Source organism: Schistocerca americana, chromosome 2 (genome assembly GCF_021461395.2).
Source record: "Schistocerca americana isolate TAMUIC-IGC-003095 chromosome 2, iqSchAmer2.1, whole genome shotgun sequence".
NCBI classification, from domain to species: Eukaryota; Metazoa; Arthropoda; class Insecta; order Orthoptera; family Acrididae; genus Schistocerca; species Schistocerca americana.
Genome location: NC_060120.1, coordinates 775,568,680 through 775,584,959, shown reverse-complemented (window position 1 = coordinate 775,584,959; position 16,280 = coordinate 775,568,680). Strand labels below are relative to the sequence as shown.

Genomic DNA, 16,280 nt, shown 5'->3' with positions numbered 1-16,280 from the left:
AGGTTATTTATTTTGTTGATATATACACTACTGGCCATTAAAATTGCTACACCACGAAGATGACGTGCTACAGACGCGAAATTTAATCGACAGGAAGAAGATGCTGTGATATGCAAGGTTGGCGCCAGTGGCGACACCTACAACGTGCTGACATGAGGAAAGTTTCCAACCGATTTCTCATACACAAACAGCAGTTGACCGGCGTTGTCTGACGCTGACGCTGCACAGGCGAGGATGGACCCTCGACGTGATTAGGAAGTTCTAGCGCTGGGGCGCTTCGCCTTCCTCGTGTCGGTGTGGCGAGTTGTGACGTGGAGGTATGGAACGGCATGACGGAGTGCACATGCATTTTTTTTCTTTTTTTTTTAAGAAAGATGAAAGGATAATCAGAGGAGACAGTAAGAAAAGAGGAAAACGAACGGCCTAAGTGGCTGTCCGGTAGGTGACGACAATGATCCCGCCCTGTCTCGTGATGACCTCTCGTGGATTCGCTACTGGAGTTGGGAACATTGGCGTTTTTGGCGCGCGATGTCTTCCCTGGCTGCCCTGACCTCGGCGTCTTCCTGCTTCCTTCCAGAACGGTACTCTTCCTTCACCCAGTCGGCCGCGACGGGGTGAAACGTTGTTGTGATGCCTCGTGTAAGGAGGAGAAATGCGTACCATCACGTTTCCGACTTTGATAAAGGTCGAATTGTTGCCTATCGCGATTGCGGTTTATCGTATCGCGACATTGCTGCTCACGTTGGTCGAGATCCAATGACTGTTTGCAGAATATGGAATCGGTGGGTTCAGGAGGGTAATACGGAACGCCGTGCTGGATCCCAACGGCCTCGTATCACTAGCAGTCGAGATGACAGGCATCTTATCCGCATGGCTGTAACGGATCGTGCAGCCACGTCTCGATCCCTGAGTCAACAGATGGGGACGTTAGCAAGACAACAACCATCTGCACGAACAGTTCGACGACGTTTGCAGCAGCATGGACTATCAGTCGGAGACCATGGCTGCGGTTACCCTCGACGCTGCATCACAGGCAGGAGCGCGTGCGATGGTGTACTCAACGACGAACCTGGATGCACGAATGGCAAAACGTCATTTTTTCGCATGAATCCAGGTTCTGTTTACAGCATCATGATGGTCGCATCCGTGTTTGGTGACATCGCGGTGAACGCACATTGGAAGCGTGTATTCGTCACCGCCGTACTGGCGTATCACCCGGCGTGATCGTATGGGGTGCCATTGGTTACACATCTCGGTCACCTCTTGTTCGCATTGACGGCACTTTGAACAGTGGACGTTACATTTCAGATGTGTTATGACCCGTGGCTCTACCCTTTATTCGATCCCTGCGAAACCCTACATTTCAGCAGGATAATGCACGACCACAAGTTGCACCTCATGTACGGGCCTTTCTGGATACAGAAAATGTTCGACAGCTGCCCTGGCCAGCACATTCTCCAGATCTCTCACCAACTGAAAACGTCTGGTCAATGGTGGCCGAGCAACTGGCTCGTCACAATACGCCAGTTACTACTCTTGGTGAACTGTGGTATTGTGTTGAAGCTGCATGGGCAGCTGTACATGTACAGGCCATCCAAGCTCTGTTTGACTCAATGCCCAGGCGTATGAAGGCCGTTATTACGGCCAGAGGTGGTTGTTCTGGGTACTGATTTCTCAGGATCTATGCACCCAAATTGCGTGAAAATGTAATCAGATGTCAGTTGTAGTATAATATATTTGTCCAATGAATACCCGTTTATCATCTGCATTTCTTCTTGGTGTAGCAATTTTAATGGCCAGTAGTGTACTTTATGTTCTTGCACTCACGACAGGAATTGACATTATGGAATTTATTTTGTGGAGAAATTATTGCATAAATAATAATGAAAATAATAATAAAATGGTTTAAATGGCTCTAAGCACTATGGGACTTAATATCTGAGGTCATCAGTCCCCTAGACTTAAAGTACTTAAACGTAACTAACCTAAGGACATCACACACATCCATGCCCGAGATAGGATTCGAACCTGCGATGGTAGCAGCCGCGCGGTTCTGGAGTGAAGCGCCTACAACCGCTCGGCTACAGCGGCCGGCGTAATAATAATATTTTTTGCAATTGAAGTGGGACACAAAAACTATTAAAAATGTCGTGTGACTATGAAACGCGTAAATACTATGTTTTGTACGGACAACTACGAAAATCGATAGTTTAAAAAAAAAAAAGACAATATAACGTATTTAAAAATAAACGGTATCATTGTACTGAAATGACATGAAATGATCGTATAGCAATGTTGGCCGCGAGGCCCCTTTCGGGGGAGTTCGGCCGCTGTAGTGTAAGTCCTTTTTAGGTGACGCCACATTGGCGATTTGCGAGTAAATGATGATGAAATGATGATTAAGGACACACAACACCCAGTCCCCTGCCGGGAATCGTACCCGGGCCCCCTTCGGTAACGCTACCACTACGCTACGGAGGCGGACTATCATTTTAAGTGGTCATCTTCGGTCTTCAACTGATTTACGTATGTAAATGTTCACTCTCTCTCTCTCTCTCTGTTTTTCTGTGGTTGTCTTTCGTGTAGTGCTTATCCAGGTCTGTAACGTAATTTACTGAAATGATGTCAAATAAGTAAGAAGTTAAAAAATCAATTTAGTTTTAATTATAGAAGTGTTAAACCTGCGTCAAATTATCCTAGTTTTCAGAATTGTAGCACTGTCTGCAGCAGAGCGAAAACAGCATCGCTGGAGCACTGCAGTCTGCCGCCACCACGCGGCACATTTAATATTTACATTATTGCGTTACAAGTGCATTACTGTCAGCGCATATTGTTTAGCAGTTTTTCTTCTAGCAAAGCTGGAGATCTGGGCCGAAAGTGTTATTGACGAATTTGCCAGTCATTTTAAGGTGTTGGGTGGAATTAGGCCCTGGTCTGTACAACGTCTAAAGGACGACGAGTTTCATCACAATGAGTGAACATTATATTTGAACTTGCACGTTGAAAAGCAAAGAGATAGCTAAAAGCATATTTATTTTCACGTATAATTATCAAGGTGCATTTGCTTGTGTTTTAATGTGTACGTAAGATATCGATCGTTTGTGGGAAGAATTAGCATAGTATTGCCAGATTGTTTTTGCTGTTTCATGGATTGTAGGAATATTACGTCGCATACAGACAATTTCACTGAAATAGTAATATTTAATATACGTAATAATATCTTTTTCAAGGAATATACAAAACATAATTTAATCAGAATACTGACGCCTTAAAAATCTAAAGTATTAATATAGATCAAGCAGACTTTTATTATGGCTGTATGAGTGTGTGAATAGGACATACAAACTAATACACCACTTACAACATAACTATTCGAGATGAAATAAAATGAAATGATCGTGTGGCGCTGATGGCCGGGAGGCCCCAACCGAGGAAGTTTGGCCACCTTGCAAATCTTGTTTTTTACAGACACAACGCTAGCAACTTCATACTAATAACTGTAAGGACAATGCAACTCTACAATAAGGACAATACAACTCTACACGAAGACGGAAGGGGTACACAAAGTTCAACCCGGAGAGAGTGATGACATCAGAATGGAACTGTCATTAACACTGTCAAAACAAATATGACAGTGCGGACGCAATACATATACGGTAAAAATGAAGAAAGGAGAATAAGATGATGGCGATGTTGTAGAACAAATAGTAAAAAACAAACAATTAATTTAACTTGAAGGAATTTATATTTTACTTGTTTCTGAAAAAGTTTTGACATTTTTATTTCAGCTAAATTTCTCTTTTTACTTCTTGTGCGTGACGTTCCACTTTCCAGTAACGACACAAAAGAAAACATTCGTTTAATACAAAACAGTGTCTGGAACCGGACTGTTGGAACGTATTTAGTACGGTGATCTCTTCTTTGAGTTCTTCTTTGAGGTTTTCGTCTAGGCTGCGTGCTGGCAGTTCCGTGAGTCGCCGACCACGTCCCGCATCAGTGCCCGGTCTTCGTCCTGCGCACAACAAGCCATCAGAGTCAGGACACAAACGGCAACGCGCAGAAATTTGAAGAAAGGGTAATCGAGCGTACACTGTATTTCGCATACCTAGGCGTGTCTATATTAACAGAAAAATATATTTAGGTTACGTAGTGTGTAAGCTTAGGGACTGGTGACCTTAGCAGTTAAGTCCCATAAGATTTCACACACATTTGAACATTTTTCAAAAATATATCTTTAGCCACATATCTTTGTGGCCTATTATGTTTATTTTACGTAAATTGTAGGTGGAAGGAAGAGAAAGGAAAGGAAAGGACCTACTGAAGTCAGTTGCATCGGGACTTTATGCGGAATCAGCCCGAAAATGTGCCGGACTGAGATTCGAACTCAGGATCTCCTCCTTAGTAGGCACTTGCCATAACCACTCAGCCACCTACACACGGTGTTTATAGCCATTGCATGAAGTATCTTGGGACACCCCTAGACTGACCCACATTCCCATCTAGTGCCATGTCCGAAAGAACGGACACCACACATTCCCACCTAGTGCCATGTCCGAAAGAACAGACACCACACATTCCCAACTAGTGCCATGTCCGAAAGAACAGACACCACACATTCCCAACTAGTGCCATATCCGAAAGAATGGACACCACACATTCCCAGCTAGTGCCTTGTCCGAAAGAATGGACACCACACATTCCCACCTTGTGCCATGTCCGAAAGAATGGACACCACACATTCCCACCTAGTGCCATGTCCGAAAGAATGGACACCACACATTCCCACCTAGTGCCATGTCCGAAAAAACAGACACCACACATTCCCGACTAGTGCCATGTCCAAAAGAATGGACACCACACATTTCCACCTAGTGCCATGTCCGAAAGAATGGACACCACACATTCCCACCTAGTGCCATGTCCAAAAGAACGGACACCACACATTCCCAACAAGTGCCACGTCCGAAAGAATGGACACCACACATTCCCAACTAGTGCCATGTCCGAAAGAATGGACACCACACATTCCCACCTAGTGCCATGTCCAAAAGAACGGACACCACACATTCCCAACAAGTGCCATGTCCGAAAGAATGGACACCACACATTTCCACCTAGTGCCATGTCCAAAAGAATGGACACCACACATTCCCACCTAGTGCCATGTCCAAAAGAACGGACACCACACATTCCCAACTAGTGCCATATCCGAAAGAACGGACACCACATATTCATATAGTTTTTTTCTCCTCTATTGAATTTAGATTCCCCCCAGAGGGGAGCGGGGGAGGCAGCAGCTTAAGATGCCGCTCTTCAGCATACAGAAGAAAAGTTACAAACATAATAAGAAGATAACAAACAATAAAAACAGACGATAAAACGGTGATTCTTAAAAACTGTCAAATGGCGAAAAGTGGTGGAAGTTAAAATATAAAAGCAAAGGGCTGATGATGATAAGTAAGGCACACAGTTAAGTAGACAGGCACAATAGTAGACAGACAATTAAAAAACTCTCGACAGTCCGGTTTCTGTTCGCAACAGATAAAAAAATCACACCTAGCGCTTGAAAAAGGGGACGATCAACACTGAACACTCACTTGAACACTGCGCTATAGAGTAGACATGTAGACGACACACCACAGCTTAAGGCAGTTGGGGTGGTGGGGGGGGGGGGGGAGGAGGACCCAGACAGATGAGGGGGAAAAAAGGGGGGAGGAGAGGAAATAACAAAAGAGGGGGCGAGCCAATGGAGGGAGAGGACACACAAAAGGGGGGGAGGGGGGGCAGGGCGGACGCGAGAAGGAGTGGGGAAGGCAGAGGAGGCAAAAGCAATATAATACAGTGTTTATGTTTGTCAAAAACCGCTTTCAACGTTCAAGCCGTCACGTACATGTTACATTTTTTCGAACACAGGTAGATATATGCATTTACTCGAATACGTTTACACAAATTCTAGGATTATAACCACACTGATGTGAGGGAACCAGCGTCCTTGAGAGGGGCTTAGCCCCATCAACAGTTATCTTTCACTATTAGGTCTACAACTTTGCTTCCGCCGCTTTGTAATATATGGCAGTGGCGGCAAGTGGTAGAGCAGGTGGTAGATAAGTTTCAACTCAATAAGATGAGGTATTGCAAACATAAGGCCATCAGAATATTAGTCGGTTTTTGATTGCAACATAAAGTAATTCTCGATTGAATATGTCAGTGTACGAGCGCTATTCTTGTCATTTGCGGGAAGTTTTCATTTTCTTCTTTAACGTGAAGAAATTTGCTGCTGAGGCTCGTAAAATGCTGGATAACACCTATGGTGAGGCACCTGTTACTGAAAGAACGTGCAGAGGATGTTTTCAGTGCTTCAAGAACGGTGCTTTTGACGAAGACCGGAGTGGCGGTGGAACAGAGAAGTTACTGAAATCGACGGAACGATCACAGGAGATTGCTACCGAAAAAATTGATGCGTCTGAGCAGAGCACTGAAGGACAAATGGTCACAATACGGTGATAGACTTGGAAAGGTGGTTTCGCAGCACGACAATTCTCCATCTCATATCGCAAAACCCGTCTGAACAGATGTGACTGTGAAGAGGAAACTAAAAGGAACAACCATAGATAAACCGAGACCATACATGCTTCATGTACTGACACACAGGGGCCGTCAGCATTGCAGAGGGCGGTTGATGGAAAAAATGGATGCAATCCGCCGAAGGAATCACTAGAGAGCTCAAAAGTGGTCCAGCAGTCCAGCAAGCTCAGTGAATGTGCGTAGTAGTTAAAAAGTGGTGGAACATCTCTCATAAGACACATATTTCTGTATTCACTGCTAAGCAACGTTTTACGTCGTGTTAGGAGCGCCGTCACTGGACATTGGATGTTGGGAAACGAGTAACTCTGTAGCAATCAGATGGCAGTCGTTTCAGCTTGCCAGTGGCTCGTGAACGTTAAGTGCCAACAGTGAAGTACGGAAAGAGTAGATAGTGAAATGGGGATGTTCTCCGTGGTTAGGGTGTGGACCCTTTTTGCGCTTAAGAACGTGGAAGGATGTGAACACATTCTACAGCACTCTATACTGAAAAAAGTATAGGAATAGTTCGGATCATTTCCGTATCAGCGTGACAATACATTCTATCATAAAGCGGTATCTGCGAGGGAATGGTTCGTGGAAAACAACGTCCCTTAAATGGACTGGCTTGCTGACAGTTCCGACCTAAACACAACGCAACAACCTTGGGGTGAGTTAGGAAGTCTACTTCGCCTAAGATCCCAGCGACTAACATCACCACCTGCTGGGTTTCGGCTGCCATTTCCCTGCAGACATTTGGACACCTCACAGAAAATGTTCCCGGCAGACTTCAATTCTCATGAAGGCAAAGGGTAGACATGCCCTGTGATGTCGTACAGAGATCGCGTTGCCACACCAGCGTTGGCAACGCCAATCGGTGTGGCAACGCGAATCGATACCACAGACATCGGCGAGGGATCACTGCAATCTGCAATGATGTATGGGAGGAGCTCCTGAAGACAACACCTCCCTTCTCAGCATAGCAGTGCCCTCACGCTGAGGTCACTATAGTGATGAGCTAGCAAGAGCTCTCCCCCAGGTCGTGACCTCATCTGAAGGGGTCAACGTCACCAACGTGGTAGTTAAAGTTTCTGATGGACTTATTCGTTTAAATGTGAAACATTGTACTGCAAGAGAATAGTTTGTTATTTTGCGCATCAAGTGATGCTTTAATAGTCAACAGTTGTAACTTATCAAGCAATCCTGTGGCAAAGATCTGTCTCGAAATTAAATAAATGTGCCATTCATTTATGTAATAAGGTCAACTAATATTTCATGTGTTCTGTTTTAATGTGCCATCTTGCCGAGCAGTCAATGAACCCACGGTTGTGACCGGACGATTGTAGTTTCGTCTGGTCACAACGCTGCCCATATTAAAGTCCACTAATAAGTTTCTGGATGCTTTTGATCACATAGTGTACACAAGAAAATGAAAGCAAGTTCATCGTTCAGTGCCGTCCGATCGATCATAATAACATACACTGAAGCGCTAGAGGCACCCGTATTCAAATACAGAGATATGTAAACAGCCAGAATACGGCGCTGCGGTGTACAACACCTATATAAGACAACAAGTGTCGGACGCAGTTGTTAGATCTTAACTGCTGCTACAAAAAATGGCTCTGAGCACTATGGGACATCTGAGGTCATCAGTCCACTAGAACTTAGAACTACTTAAAACTAACTAACCTAAGGACATCACACTCCTCCATGCCCGTTGCAGGATTCAAACCTGCGACCGTAGCGGTCGTGCGGTTCAAGACTGAAGCGCCTAGAACCTCTCGGCCATACCGGCCGGCACTGCTGCTACAATGCAGGATATCAAGATTTAAGTGAGTTTGAACGTGGTGTTATAATAGGAGCACGGGCGATGGGGCGCAGCGCCTCCAATGTAGCGATGAAGTGGAGATTTTCCTGTACAACCATTTCTCAAGTGTACCGTGAATATCAGCAATCCGTCAAAACATCAAATCTCCGACATCGCTGCGGCCAGAAAAAATCCTGCAAGAACGGGACCAACGGCGACTGAAGAGAATCCTTCAGCGTGACAGGACTGCAACCCTTCTGCAAGTTGCTGCAGATTTCAATGCTGGGCCATTAACAAATGTCAGCATGAGAAATATTCAACGAAACATCATCGGATTGGGCTTTCGGAGCCGAAGGCTCACTCATTTATCCTTGATGACTGCACGACACAAAGCTTTACGCCTTGCCTGGGCCCGTCAACACCGATATTGGACTATTGATGACTGGAAACATGTTGCCTGGACGAACGAGTCTCGTTTAAAATGGTATCGAACGGATGGACGTGTACGTGTAAGCAGACAACCTCATAAATCCATGGACGCTGCATGTCAACAGGGGCTGTTCAAGCTGGTAGAGGCTCTGTAATGGTGTGGAGCGAATGCAGTTGGAGTGATATGGGACCCCGTGATACGTCTAGATGCGACTCTTAACAGGTGACACATACGTAAGCATCCTGTCTGATCACCTGCATCCATTCATGTCCATTGTGCATTCCGACGGACTTGGGCAATTTCAGCAGGAACAATGCGACACCCCACACGTCCAGAATTACTGCAGGGTGGCTCCAGGAACATTCTTCTGAGTTTAAACAATTCCTCTGGTCACCAAACTCTGCAGACATGAGCATTATTGAGCGTATATGGGATGCCTTGCAACGTGCTGTTCGGAAGAGATTTCCCCCCCCCCCCCCCCCCTCATACTCTTACGGATTTATGGACAGCCCTGCACGATTCATGGCGTCAGTTCCCTCCAGCAGTGCTTCAGACATTAGTCGAGTCCATGCCACGTCGTGTTGGGGCACTTTTGCGCGCTCATGTGGGCCCTACACAATATTACGCAGGTCTACCAGTTTCTTTGGCTCTTCAGTGTATATTAATCGAGTTTCACAAATAGCGAGCAACTGGATACTTATGTGGTTTCGTCGCCAAAACAGGTAACCTGCCATAATGTTCCAAGCCTTCAGCACTCAAGCATACTGCCACAAAATGGCCACTAAAATGTAGGCCCATATGTCGTGGAGTCTGACAAGTTATCGTGGAAGGGCCTTTTGACGTCTACAAGGTAGTCCAAAACTTGAGAGCCATTGCTCGTCTTCGATGCTAATTAAAACCTCTGCTGCAAAGAAAAAAAAGCCAGCAGACTAAACTGGTGTTTGCTATAGCCAACTTAACTGTATCTTTTGCCGGAAGGACAACACTGGAAAGTGACAGACACTGACATCCTCTAACAGCCAACTTCACCTTGCAAATGTATCCCTGAACGTTAAGGCGCTCAAGTTCATACAAAGGCTTGGTTCCAACTGAAACTGCCATCTTGGCGATAATTAGTAACTTATTTATGAAACTAGGTATCGACTCGCAAAATTCAGGGAAAGTATGTTTATGCGGATGTATCATCATTAATTGTGTATCATCTTTCGGTAACTGTCGCATCACACGTCAACCTCACGTGTAAATTTGGATGCTCATCGCGATGTTTCTGAATTAATTTTTAGCCTCGATTGCTTCATTTTTTAAGCTAAGTAACTACGAATGTTTATCGTTTTATCGCAGCCCCTTGCGGTTGTGGAGCCACGGTCTCACCTCGCGCCGAAAGCAGGGGCCGCAGCTGGCCATGGAGAGCTGCCACCAGCTGTCCCGCGGAGGCGGCAGCTCGGGGGCGGAGACCACACACGCCGCCAGCGCAGAACGGCGGACGTTCAGGTTGGCTGCGCCGTACCTGCGCGAGCAGCTCACTCTCACAACACAGCTCTCCACAAGACAGCTCAGCAAATATAGAAAGCACTAAAGAAAGGTAATCAGCCGAATAACAACTAGTGTAGGGACGCCTTCCTATCGGTGCTTGATGACTGATTTATTTTTGATCAGTTTGACATTTGCATCAACGACACAGCGCCATTTGATACCTCATAATACACATTCAATAAGAGAGAAGTAAAATTCGGTAACTAGTGGAGACTCTATAATCCTGCATTAAAGTAACGTTGAAAACAATAAGTCTAGGAGAAGTGATCGAATATGTCATTTCGGGAAAATAAGCAATTAACGTGAAAGTTAATAAGACGGAAATAGCGTGCTACCTCACTGAAGAGGTGGTCAGAAACAGTCCCGGCGGCCTAACAGAGACAGTGTTGCCAGACGTGTTCTTCAAATGGTTCAAATGGCTCTCGGCACTATGGAACTTAACATCTGAGGTCATCAGTCCCCTAGAACTTAGAACTACTGAAACCTAACTAACCTAAGGACATCACACACATCCATGCCCGAGGCAGGATTCGAACTTGCGACCGTAGCAGTCGCGCGGTTCCGGACTGAAGCGCCCAGAACTGCTCGGCCACCACGGCCGGCCATGTGTTCTTCGATTGAGTTCCTAAACCCGAACAATAAAGCGATACAAAAACTGGACATGGGTCGGTAGTAAGGCTCGAACCCCAACCAAGGGCTGAGCAGTCTAGTGCGCTGTCGTCGATGGTATGAGAACAACCGACACTAAATGTATCTGGCGGTCCGCTTGAATTTGCGCGTGAAGCCGCCTGATTGCGTAACTTCAATGCTAATTAACTCAGAAGGGGAGCAACACCGAATTTTCTTCTTAACAATTATTTCTCAGCGCAACACCCTCACAAAGTTTTCAGTTTCTGAAAACCCTGTATACTAATAAATCAATATCCCTCTATGCTAAATTGAGACACTGCTCTGTAATACTTCGCCCAGAAGCACTGTATGCAACAGAATGTTTGAGTCTAAACAAAAAGGCAACAGTGGAGTAACTAGAAACTATACAAATCAAAATTTTGGGGCCGGTTAAAGAGCAATGAGCAACAGAATATGCCACAACAGTGAACTTTATCCATATATTTAAAAAATTACGGGCGTGATTAGGAAAAGAAGAATATCTTTCTATGGCCACATCCGAAGGTTGAATGACAACACACTGACAAAAAGACTGTTCCCTTACTTAGATAAATTAACAGTGGACAACACGTGCTACAAAGAAGTTGGAAGGAATTTGACTAACTCCGAATTGCACCATAAGATTTTAGGAACAGGTGCCACTCAGAAAGAAATTGCGAGACTCCCAGGGTTTCCATGAAAAACCCAATAAGAAGACTGGAGCCACATGGACAGAAGAAAGAAGAGAAACATCGAAGAACGATGAGAAGAAAGTGGAAGAAAAGAGAAGCTGTTGAAATAGCCGTAGTTCATAGTGGCTCAGCCGAATAAGGAAAAGAAGGAGAAGAAAGACCGTCAATAGAGTCCTCACTCTGTCTACCCAGCTGCGCCACAAAAAGCACCTACGGCATGTTACAATGACCCTTTCACGCCGTCTGGTATAGAACAGCTATCCAGCGCTGATGCAAATCATGGCAGTCGAGTGGTGTGTATGTGTCAGTCGGCTGTGTAATTTATGTCGACGTGGAAACGCGACAGAATGGCAGAGAACAACTATCGTGTTCGACGTGCTGTGACCGCTTTGTGAATGACATTCCCCGATTTGTTGTTGTTTCAGTGCAGACTGCCAATGTCGCTACAAGGAACATAGTGAACCACTCGGATCCACGTAAAACCAAGAAAAACAAGTGATCGTAAAAATGTAGTAACCAATAGGATCTGGAGATGAGTGTCACCCTTGTCAATAACTGTCGGCTTCAAATTCGACGAGAATTTCTGCTGTCAGGTTCCATCCACTAGTTTCTGAGCGAAAATTTGCAAAGCAAACTATGTTGGAGTCGAGTAACTTGCTAAAGGTCATGCTCACGTGGTCACATCGCTCAAAGCCTCACACCTTCAATGAAACTAACAATACAGAAACTGGACAGCAGGTGACTCGACACGTGAAGTGTGGTCCAACGGGTCACGATTTTTTTTTTTTTTTCGAATCACGCGATGGTCAAGTGCGTCGACCGAAAAATGAGACGAGTTTGTGGAGGATGTAATTCACGCTGGAGGTAGTTCTCTGACGTTTATGGTGTGTTTTTCGTAACCTGACTTGGGCCCGCTCATTCAGCAGTTTCCTATGAACACGGTTCTCGGTGACCAAGTGATGGCGTGTCTCCTACGTTACCATTATGTTTGCTGTAGACGCATATGTTCCTGGGTTGATCAACACTCAAGTACCTTATCGCCTTTGATCTGTAGCGCTACATCAACTGATCTTAATTGCATTGAAAATGCCTGGAACTACGAGGTGCGTTCAAAACGTAATGTGACAAATCTGTTTCTCGGTCAGTTTCGGTTGAAAAAATGTAAAATTTGTTGCGGGACGTCGTGGAATATACCCGCTAGCCTCTATAGTTTCATGAAGTTCCGATAGATGGTGACGCTATACATAGCCTTCAAAATGGCGTCTGTAACGGAGGTGCGTTCCAAGCAGAAAGCTGTCATTGACTTTGATTTGGCAGATAACGAGAGCATCGCATATATTCACAGGTGCTTGTAGAATGTCTAGGGAAACCTAACAGTCAATAAAACCATTGGGGGGGGGGGGGGGGGGGCAGGTGTTAGGCGAGGTGTCTGTCATCATCGCTAAAAGTTCGCACAAGTCTGTCGGATCTCCCGCGTGCCGGCTGGCCGCAGAGAGCTATGACTCCTGCAACGTTGGAACGTGCGCACACTGATTCGAGTTGATAGACGGATCACAATCATTCAAACACATCGTTATTCAACTACATGTCTCTTTTGGTAGTGGTGACACATCCGTCCACCACTTGGGGTACTGAAAGGTGTCTGTCCACTGGGTTCCTCGCTGCCTAACAGAAGACCGTAAAGAACAACAAAGGACCACCTGTGCAGAGTACTTTACGCGTTAGGAGGCTGAGTGTGACAATTTTTTGTGGAATATCGTCATAGGCAACGAATGACGGGTTCATAACTTCGAACCGGAAACGAAACGGCAATCCATGGAGTGGCACTACACCACCTCTCCTCTGAAGGAAAATTTCAAAACCACACCCTTAGCCGTTAAAGTCATGGCGACCGTCTTTGGCGACGGTCTTCTGGGACTATCAAGGGGTTATTCTGTTTGATGTCCTCCCTCGTGATGCAGCGATCAGCTGTGAAGTGTATTATGCTAAAACTAAACTAAACTCCGACCGAACAGGCCATGAAGGCCCAATGGTACCGCAGGCCGCCGTGTCATCCTCAGCCCACAGGCGTCACTGAATGCAGATATGGAGGGGCATGCGGTCAGCATACCGCTCTCCCGGCCGTATGTCAGTTTACGAGACCGGAGCCAATACTTCCCAAACAAGTAGCTTTTCACTTTGACTCACAAGGGCTGAGTGCACCCCACTTTCCAACAGCACTCGGCAGAACGGATGGTCACCCATCCAAGTGCTACCCCAGCCCGAGAGTGTTAACTTCGGTGATCTGACGGGAACCGGTGTTACCACTGCGGCAAGGCCGTTGAAGTGTATTATGATACCCTCAGGAAATTGAAGACGCGTTTCTCGCCACAAAAGTATAAGCAAACTTCTCCTTCTCCATGACAATGCGAGGCCTCACACAAATATGCGCACCAGAAAAGAGCTCACAAAGTTTCATTGGACTGTTCTTCCTCACTCACCCTACAGCTCGGACCTCGCACATTCCGACTTCCCTTTCTTTGGCCCAACGAAGGGTGCACTCCGTGGGAAGCAGTACGTGGGTGATGGTAAGCTTACTGATGCAGCAAGACATTGGCTCCGATGTCGACGATCTGAGTGACAGCGTGCGGTCATACAGGCATTTCCAGTAAAATGGAGTAAGATGGTTGCACTGAACAGAGATTATGTTGAAAACTAGGCCTTTGAAGCCAAAAGAGCGGGGAATCATATTGTGTACTGGAATCCTGAATAAACCCAAACCGCTTTCAGGAAGAAACGTTTCGCATTACTTATTAACCGCCTGTCACACACTGAACAGCCAGAGAAATTGGTACAATTGCCTAGTATCGTGTAGGGCCCCCCGCGAGCACGCAGAAGTCCCTCAACACGACGTGGCATGAACTCGACTTATGTCTGAAGTAGAGGTGGAGGGAATTGAACCATGAATCCTGCAGGGCTCTCCATAAATCCGTAAGAGTACGAGGGAGTGGAGATCTCTTCTGAACAGCACGTTGCAAGGCATTCCAGATACGCTCAATAATGTTCATGTCTGGGGAGTTCAGTGGCCAGCGGAAGTGGTTAAACTCAGAAGTGTGTTCCTGGAGCCACTCTGTAGCAATTCTCGAAGTATGGGGTGTCGTATTGTCCTGCTAGAATTTCCCTAACTTCGTCGGAAGGCACAATAGACATGAATGGATGCAGATGATTAGACAGGATGCTTACATACGTGTTGTAAGTAGGCTGTTTAGGTTTTTATGTTGGTAACGCCACGTAGTGCTCTGCATGAAAATCACTGGCTGTGCTGTGTGCAGTCTGTGGCTGGTGGGACTCACTGTTGGAGTATTCGCTACTGTAGTGTTGGGCAGTTGGATGTGAACAGCGCGTAGCGTTGCGCAGTCGGAGGTGAGCCGCCAGCAGTGGTGGATGTGGAGAGAGAGATACCAGAGTTTTGAGCGGACGATCTGGACATGTGTCCGTCAGAAGAAGGAAATTTGTTTAATTGCATGTCACAAAATGATATATATATAATGAATTTTGAACGCTATTAAGGTAAATACATTGCTTCTTCTCTATCAAAATCTTTCGTTTGCTAACTATGCCTATCAGTAGTTAGTGCCTTCAGTAGTTAGAATCTTTTATTGAGCTGGCAGTATTGGCGCTCGCTGTATTGCAGTAGCTCGAGTAACGAAGATTTTTGTGAGGTAAGTGATAGATGAAAGGTATAGGTTATTGTTAGTCAGGGCCATAAAGATTTTTGAAAGTCAAATTGCGTTCCGCTAAAAAAATATTGTGTGTCAGTTTAATGATGATCAGAGTAAGTAAAGAGAGAATTGTCTGCGTACGTTCAGTTTTACTCAGCTGTCTTTGTATCAAACAACGTAGAAGTTTACTATCGCAGTAATTCATAATTTTTCAAAGGGGACGTTTCATAATGTCACCTGTCAGAGTCGTATCTATACGTGTCGTGGGTCCCATATCACTCCAACTGCACACGTCTCACACCATTACAGAGCCTCCAACAGCTTGAACAGTCCCCTGCTGACATGCAATGCCGTGCAGTAATCAATGGTACCCGAATGGGCCTTCGGCTCCGGAAGCCCATATCGATGATGTTTCGTTGAATGGTTCGCACACTGATACTTGTTGATGGTCGAGCATTGAAATCTGCAGCAATTTGCGGAAGAGTTGCACTTCTGTCACGCTGAAAGATTTTCTTCAGTCGTCGTTGGTCCCATTCTTGCAGGATCTTTTTCCGGCGCCAGCGATGTCGGAGATGTGATGTTTTACAGGATTACGGTCCGCTCCCGGTAGCTGAGTGGTCAGCGCGGCAGACTGTCAATCCTAAGAGCCCGGGATCGATTGCCGGCTGGGTCGGAGATTTTCTCCGCTCAGGGACTGGGTGTTGTGTTGTCCTCATCATCATCATTTCATCCCCATCGACGCGCAAGTCTACCCGACGGGAGGCCCTAGTCACATGACCGGATTCTTGATATTCATGTTACACTCGTGAAATGGTGGTATGGGAAAATCACCATTTCATCGCTACCTCGAAGATGCTGTGTCCCATCGCTCGTGCGCCGACTATAACATCATGTTCAAGCTTATTTAA

The 16,280-nt window shown here is 45.8% G+C and overlaps 1 protein-coding gene and 1 pseudogene across 1 annotated transcript in view; both read right to left on the bottom strand.

Annotated features, from left to right (window-relative positions):
• Positions 1-3,946: 3,946 nt before the first annotated feature.
• Positions 3,947-16,280, bottom strand: part of LOC124594417 (kelch-like protein 10) — a 132,184-nt gene continuing 119,850 nt past the window's right edge. The window contains exons 11-12 of the mRNA XM_047132788.1: positions 10,170-10,305; positions 3,947-4,012 (exon numbers count right to left, since the gene is read on the bottom strand). Of these exons, the coding sequence (XP_046988744.1) occupies positions 3,947-4,012; positions 10,170-10,305 (202 nt within the window). The remainder of the gene's footprint in view (positions 4,013-10,169; positions 10,306-16,280) is intronic.
• On the bottom strand, positions 13,880-13,996 carry LOC124597122 (annotated as a pseudogene).